Raw genomic sequence first — 8,840 nt, forward strand, 5'->3', positions numbered from 1 at the left:
GGCCATTTTAATAATATTATTTTAACATATACTATACAATTTTGTTATTAAAAATATAATTCTTTATATATTTCTTTCTGTCAGTTTAAATATTAAATGGAGTAGTATAATATAATAAACCATGTGAAAACAAGATAACTAGGATTCGGAATTTGGAATACATGAGTTGAAATTAAAGGCTATATCATTAAGGAAGCATTAATTGAAAGGAGGGTTTCAGTGATACAGAACCAATATTTGGTTTCATCCCATACAACAAAAACTAGTCTTTTGCTACTCTGCACCCTACAAAAAAAGCCTAGTTTTTCCTCTTTCTTTTAGCTTACTATTATTTGCATGCAAATATTAATTAAAAGATAAGCTTATTTTCTAGTTGGAAATTTTCTTAAATATGAACACCACCGAAATGGCACTTTTTAATTTTATTATGGAGGTGAAGATGGGTAGGACTTCGTTACGGAGTTCAAGTGTACTTTACATGCATGTGGTGTCAGCAGAAGAGAAATTAGACGGAACGAGTGGGAGGGGTCTTGTCGGACGGTCCGATTTGCTCCAACAACACGAATTTCTAAAATAAATTAACTATACATAGAATACGGACAGTCCGATTTGTTTTGTCGAAGATTCAAAATTTCTCTACTTACAACTCGGACCCTCCGATTTGATCATTACCTTTTCCATACACACAACTCGCATGGTCCGAGTTCTTCACACTGCAGCTCAAAAAAAACTGCGCCAATGGTCTAACACCCCAAAAATCCATAACGAAGCACAACACATTCGTAGTTTCCATAACTGAAAAAATGAGTCCCGAAGTGGGTTAAGTGTTAGTGTCCAAATATAGGTCTCTGTTGGATACAAATAAATAGACTTTTTTTTTTTATAAAATTTAATGAACTATATAAAAAATGGTTTGTTTAGTTTTATTATCCTTGTGTATTTCTGCTAGATAAAATAAAAGTGGGTAACAAGGTGAAAAGATAATTTAATGAAATAAAAGTATAAAACTATTTTTGTTTTGTATGATAATGACATGTGATGACTTTTTGTGATTCTTCACATGTATTTTTATCGGAGAGAATCTATATGGATGCAGTTACGCACTTAATGCATGTTGACATCGTTTCTATGCTGGATTGCTATAATTCTTTATGGTACGTTTTCCTTGCTAGGACTTCACTTGTGGTTTGCCACATGCAGAAATAAATAAATAAAGGGTTTGTTAAGGACAAGAGTTAGGATTATTATTAATAAAATTTGTTAATTATTTATTTTAATAAATATATAATAAGATATATTACCAAGAATACTGGCGTAAAACATTTTGATATTAGTATGCGTACCTTTCTCTTCTTAACTTATTTTAGAAAAATATATTATTTATAATTATATAAAAAAATTAATATTTATTAATGAATATTATACTAATTATCAATTACTTTAATTATAAATCATTCTAATTCTAATTATATTAATTATATATATAATTATCAATCATATATAAATAACATTTATATAATATTTGTGTTTATAACTTTGTTATGCATGTGTGTTAATAACACATAGTGATTGAACATTCCCATAATTACTAAAGGTTTAGGGTTTAGGTTTGGATTTTTTATTATTTATGAATCTAAATTTTAGAGTTAAAGTATTTTATTTAATTTTTTAATTTGTTATTCTTCCTATTATTTTATAGAATAAGAATGTATCATTTATTTTTTATTGAAATTGATCTTTTTAAAGTGCAAATTATAATTTTTTATAATTTTTTATTGATGTAGTTATTCTCTTATTCTTTTGATAATTTGATAATTATTCCTACTAATAAAACTTATTTTTTCATCTAACTTTATAGTGCGATTGTTTGCAATGCACCACATCCATTAAATACCACATCGGATTATATTTACTGATCCGAATTCTAATTACATGGATGTAAGAGTTTAAGAAAAGGGTAATGAACTCTATTTTACTAAAAGATGGTTGAATTTATTCATATATCTAATGGAATGTGGGTAAAATTAATTTTCTTGAAAAGAGCTCAATTTTTTATTGAGCCAAAGTATTTAGTTTTTGGTTTTTAATTTTTTTTCTTTTTTAACTATTTCATATAATGATAATATATTTTTTTAATTAAAATTGATCATTTTTAAGGTATAAATTATAATTTTGTCATTTTTTTATAAATTCAACCTTACTTTTATTTTTTTTAATTATATAATGAGTATTCTTATTTAATTTTTTGTATTGTTGCAACAGGATCATCTTTTACACCATTATTTACAATGCATTACATCCATTATGTTTTATTTTGAGTTGTTTTCGTCGATCTACATGCTAATATATTTGAATTTGATAAGTTATGTCTATTTATTTTAAAGATATAATATTTAATTTTTGAATTTTTTTTTTACCATTTATGATTTTTTATTAGATTTAAATATATCTAAGTAATTGAATTAAAAATACTACTAATATAATAGTATGTCATATAATTTTAATATATTTTTAAGCTATCAATACATTAAAAATGTATCTTTTAAAATAATAATAATTTTTTTTGTCAATAATACTAAAGGTGTATAAAAAAAGAATGCATTAAATACGTTTTTTATATAATATTTTACATATATTAATATATTATATAATATTAGCAACAAATATTATCAAAGAAACGTGAATATTAATACATGATTATGAAAGAGATAATATTTATATATTATTAAAGTTAGAACGTGTGTATTAATATTTTAAATCACTTATTCTTATATAATTATCATTGTATATATATTTTACCATACTTACATTATGGTGCCAAGCATGCTAACATGGCATGTTTTGGCGTGAGTATGCTTGCTTCTCTTTTTTTTGTTTTTGTTTTTTCTTTGGAAAGTATCAATTTTAAATGATTATATTTATTAATATTTAATAATTAATTATGATAATATTGTCAATATTTAAAATATTTTATATTATATCTTTTTAATAATTATAATTTTTTATATATCTTTATGAATATTATACCTAGAGTATTTTTTACCGCGTGCATGAGTGTAGAGTCAAATTATTTTGTTTTTATTTTTAAATTTTTTTCTTAATTATTTTATATAATGATATTGTATTTTTTTTATCGAAATTGATCATTTTTATTAATGAAGTATTATCTAAAATTTTACATACATTTTTTATTATTTTTTATTCTTTTGTAGGTATAAGCTCATTATGAATGTTAGGATAACGTTCGAATATAAAGTTTAGAAACTTAGAATTAGAGTATATCCTTTATGAAGTGTAAAACAATTTAAAACGCGAACACAGAAGACTCTAATTGAAATGGTTTTAATTAATGAATATGTAATTATAATTTGTATATCAATAATAAATCAATTATATATTTTGTAAAATTCTTAATTAATTCTTTTTTTGATATTATTTTATAAAGATGTCTTATATAGTGCACAATTTAAAATTTTAAATATATCTCTATTTGAAAAATATATATCTTAAAGAAAATTTTATAATATGATTAATTTTGATGTTGGTCAAAATAAAATTAGGTTCAAACCAACTAGCCATGAACATAGAATTTAATTAAGGAAGAATACTATTTTATACTCACTTAAAGATTCTCTAACAATTCTAGCAAATTCTTTTTTACTTTGAACCAAACGAAAAAATACTTTAAGAAAAAAAGAGATGACTCATATTTGATAAGTAAAGGTCATATTTGATGACTCAAATTCTTTTTTTTTGTGATTTTTTAGAAATAAAATTTTATGAGTTTAATTTACAAATATAATAGAATTTTTAACTGAAAAAAAATAAAAATTTATAATAAATTTAGCAATAGAGCATTTTTATTATGCCAAAACTAGCTAGAAGAATTGTAGTAAATTGAAATAGTTGTGAAAATATTTTTAAATTTGAGATAAGAAGTTGTTTCTAAATTTATCTTAAGGATTTATCTATTTTATGTCTTAAAAATGCATGTTAAATTTATAAATTAAAAAATTTTTATTAAAAATATAAAAAATTAAATTTTCAATACGTTTATTATTTTATATTCATTAAATAAAAATATTTAAAATTTTCGACTAATAATAAACTTATTATGTGCCCTAAGAACATATATTAACTAAACCTTTATTTTTACATATTATAGAAGTGAACTTAAGTTAAAATTTACATTCTGTACAAATTTTGCAAAATAATTTGTCAAATATATATATAATTACATAAATAAAAAATATATTAAATAAGTTAAATATATTTATAAAAAAATTGTACAGATACATACAGTAATATATCTTTTAAAGTATGTGTTAATTAAATTCATGATAAGAATTAAACAAAAGTCGAGAAATGACACGTTTCATTAAAAATTAAATGAAGTCCTAACAATACGGCATATTAATAAATGACCACAAAAGTCAAGAAATTTAATGTTAATTAAAGTTTCTTGACACATACTCCTAGCTAGTCATATATGATATAACTACCATGCACCTTGAATTAAGGAAGGTTTTGTGTATCATTGTCTAGATATCTTAAATAACCTCACAATTAAACAAAAAAATGTATTAATAAGAGAATGAAATGTGTTGTCCAATAATAAAATTTATATATGCTAGTAAAAATAAAAAAGAAAAACGGTTTAACTAAAGAACATTTTAATAGCAATTGTTAATTAAGATAGTAATATATATTTCAACTTTAATTTTCGTTCAATACGTTAAAAGCTTTAGAAGTTTATCATTTACCGAAAAATTGTTTTATTGCTTCTTATTAGCAATGCCTAAACAAAAACGTGCATATGAAGTACACAACAAGAAATTAATTAATTAAAGAATAATGTGAGGGAATAAGTTTTTTCGAGTAATATCAACTAACTTTTTTAAAATTATTCTATTTATTTTAAATTTATATTCTAAATTATAATTTTTTAATATATACCGTAAATTATAAATTTTAAAATTAATTAATATTGACTAATTAAAAATTAGTTTCTTATATTTGTTTAATTAAATTATCAAGAAAGATTAATTTACACTACCAAAAAGGTTCTTATTTGTCCCAAATAAAAACAAAACAATTATTTATTTATTTATTTTAAAAAGAGAAAATTGGAAATGATCGACAAGATGGAGTAGAAGACAATGACTATGATAGGGGACCAATTTTTCTAAGTATAATAGAGGTTCCCCACCCTCGAAAAGAAAGAATACCAATTTAAAGATAATGTGCCACTATGCACTATACTCACTAGTTACTACTAAGAAAATCAAGAAACAACCAATGTGAATTGAAATAATTATTAAGGCCTTGTATTAATTTAATGAGACAATCATTATCTGTCACCCACGTTACATTGTTTTATATTTCAATTTATACACACACATCAAGAATTCAAGATCCCAAATTTCAATCAATAAACTATAAGTTAAGTGGTAACTTACTTGGAACCTTCCAAATAATAATAACATGAGTATTTTCAATAAAATTGACTCTTGTGTAGATATGTTCCATAAAATTTTATATTTTTACAATTAAACAGCATATATAATAACAATAATAACTTTTGATCTAACAAAAACAAAATAAATCAAAATTTATCAAATGGTACCGGAGATTTGGTGGCGGCCGACGGTGGTGGACGGCGGCGATAATAGAAGAGCTAGAATGGCATGAGGCTAACAAGGAGGTCAGCAAAAGCACCAATAATGAACTTGTGTGTGCTTTTAGGGTTCAGGGCAAGGTAACAAAGAAGAAGCTCATGTAATACATTCCAATTTGATTTTACATCCATAAGCTCCGGCCGTGCCTCCACCATTTCTTGCATGGATCGCCGGAAATCTAGGTAGGGATCTGGCGAGTATGTTGGCACGGCCACGCTTCCATTGAAAATCACGTCCTTCTTTTTCTTCTTACTACTATTATTATTGTTATTTTTGTCGTTGTTAGCACTGTCAAATTGACTGGTGTTAACAACGAAGGGTAACGAAGACGAGGAAGAGTTAGAATTAGGATTTTTATTATTGTATTTAACAAGGGAGTTGGATTGTCCGGGGGACGAAAAGAAAAAACGTTGGGAGGAGAAGGCGGCGGCGAAATCCGCCGGTTCAGGTTCTATTTCGGGTTCGGAATCAAAGGAAGAGGTTATAGTAGTGGTTATGGTGGAGAGAGAAGAGAAGCGTAGGGAATGATCATGATTAAAAGATAAGGAAGGGTCATAGAGAGAATTAAAGTTCTTGATCATGTTAAGTGATGAGGGTGATGGACTTGGAGGATCGTGATTATTAATATTATGGTTTTGATGATGGATATGATTTGGAGAAGTGGAAGGAGCAACCGGGCTTATAGGAGGAGATGGTGATGATTCTTGTTTGGAAGTGGAGTTTGGGAAACAAAAGTTGAGATGCCTAAGATTTTTTGTGCTTGGCATGTTTTTTTTTTTTTTTTTTTATCTTTCACAAAATGATTGAAGCCAATTAGAAGTGATGATATATAATATATATAGGAAATGAAGATGCCAAGTTCTTTGCTTTATATATGTGTGTATACTGATGTATTGTTGTGTAGTGGTAGTTTGTGAAGTGATTGGCAAGTTGAGGAAGATGGAAAAGAAAAAAAATATATATATATTATTTCTGTATTTGGAATTACTTGTTAAATAACAGAAATTATAGAGAATTAATTTTTATTTAGTCAATATATATTATATATCCATTTTTTTTAATTCTAAAAACGTTTATTTTTTAGAGTTTAAAATTTATAATTTAAAATTTTAAATTAATAATAATTTAAAATAAATAAAATAATTTTTAATTGATTATCTAATGTTATTCGTGTAACAATGAACACATGTATTATGCATGGTCATAAACATACATAGTGTATGATATATGATTTTATAATTTTTTAAAAAATGTTTATACATTTAATAATGTATTTATTTAACATTTTTTTAAAATAATTATTATATATAAGGTGGTACTCAATACTCACTATTCACATACATATATTATATTGTGAATTAGTGAAAGAATAATATAACAAATGGTTACAAAAATAATAAATTAAGTACCTGGAGATCCCATGTGCCATGAAACTGGATGCTGATTCTTCAACCAACTTCTCCACAAATTGATTGTTGATAACTTCTATGAGAAATAGTGTATCTTAATCCAAATAAATTAGAAGACTATAGTATAGAATAGATGAACTCTTTTGGTAATTCTTTGATTGGGATGAAAGCAAGAAGCACATGTTATCAAGCAAAGAAAAAACATCAACCAACAATAAGCCTTCAAGTGGCATATATATATATATATATATATTGAATGTCATGGAAATCATTCAATTATTCTCCTTTTTCCATACAATATCTCAAATTTCTTTTTATTTATCTTCTTTTATTTTTACTTCTAATAATGATTTTTAATTAAAAAATAAATAAATATCATGTTAATATATAGATCATTTATGCAAACTATATTATTATTATTTTTGTATGCTATAGTACCTACACTATGTGGCTATGATACCTTGAAAAATATTACTAAAATTAAAATAATATTTTTTATTATTTAACAATACAATTTAAATTTAAAAATAATAAAAATATTATGAAAATATAAAAAAAAATATGATTTTAATTTTAAAAATACTTGTATAGTCACCTGGTCTTAACTACCATAATCATAGACATCATAAATTCCACCTTATTTTTTTTATCTTAACAAATAGGCCAATATGAAATATTTAAGTAAAAAGCATACATTATTTTTAAACTACTCAAGTGACTTATATATATCATTGTATAAAAATAGCTAATATATACATACTCAGTCTCCTTTGATCTATTGAGTCGATTTATTTTTAGACACATGAGACAATTAAATAAATTAGATCTAACAACTACTCTTTAAGAGTGAAGACTGAAGAGCAACAAATTGGTGTACATATCAAATACAATACTTGAGGGGGGAAAAACATTTATCTAAAAGGAGAAGAAGGACTCCAAATAGCATGAGACAACTTTAATTTATAGTGAAATTTAATATAGTGAAGGTTGGTCCACTCCATGCACAGATCTACGCACACTTTTATAAGTCTAAAATCTAAAGTTATAACACAGAAAGTGATGTATCAAACGGCTATGGTTTCATTACTTCATGCAAGATATTTGTCACAATAAGGACTTGTCCTAAAAATGGGTCCCACTATACCACCATATTTCAATGTTTTCATAGACCAAAGTCTTGCATTTGCATATCAAATAATTAAAGGAATTAGTTTCATATGACTTGAGCAAGTTGGACTTCTAAGAATGTTATTAAAGGTGTTCCAATACTTGTAAGAATGTATAATAATTGGAAGGAGCAACTTTAATTAATTTACCCCTTTTAATTAATTACTTAATTTTTTTGGATCAATAATAATTAGTAAGCAAACAGTCCAAATATTTTTTTTTCGTGAATTACAACAAAGAATATTCAGCAATTTCGTAAAAGATATATTTTGTTAGAGATATAATTATTCATATTGCCTTCTTCTATCAAACTTAAACTTTTGAAATGAATGGTATCATGACATTGTTGGAATAAATTGTTTTATAATTCAGATCATCCATATTGAGTTACCAAAAATTATATATATTATAGTGCGAAAGCGTACCTTTACTCATAGAAATTAGAAATTAATGGAAGAGTTGTCTTAGTCTTCCTCAACCAAAACCTTTTGTATTCCTAATAGGATGGCTGAATTGCAACTCCTCTGATGGAAAAAGAATTGTTGAGACAGTTTTGGAAGTCACAATTTATATTTGAATATGATAC

The 8,840-nt window shown here is 24.8% G+C and overlaps 1 protein-coding gene across 2 annotated transcripts; it reads right to left on the minus strand.

The window, feature by feature from the left end:
- Positions 1–151: 151 nt before the first annotated feature.
- On the minus strand, positions 152–6,503 carry LOC107628184 (transcription repressor OFP16-like). Of its 2 annotated transcripts, XR_015905160.1 has the most exons (2): positions 5,627–6,503; positions 152–795 (listed from the first exon to the last, which is right to left on the minus strand). XR_015905160.1 is itself a non-coding variant. In XM_021115476.2 (1 exon), the coding sequence occupies exon 1, from the start codon at positions 6,443–6,445 to the stop codon at positions 5,678–5,680; it is 768 nt and encodes a 255-aa protein (XP_020971135.2). In that variant the 5' UTR covers positions 6,446–6,503; the 3' UTR covers positions 5,475–5,677. The 2 variants fall into 2 exon arrangements, 1 of the variants encoding a protein (XP_020971135.2); XM_021115476.2 differs by lacking the exon at positions 152–795 and having other exon boundaries at positions 5,475–6,503.
- Between the last annotated feature and the right edge of the window lie 2,337 nt (positions 6,504–8,840).

Source organism: Arachis ipaensis, chromosome B2 (genome assembly GCF_059453495.1).
Source record: "Arachis ipaensis isolate K30076 ecotype BB chromosome B2, ASM5945349v1, whole genome shotgun sequence".
Lineage (NCBI taxonomy): Eukaryota > Viridiplantae > Streptophyta > Magnoliopsida > Fabales > Fabaceae > Arachis > Arachis ipaensis.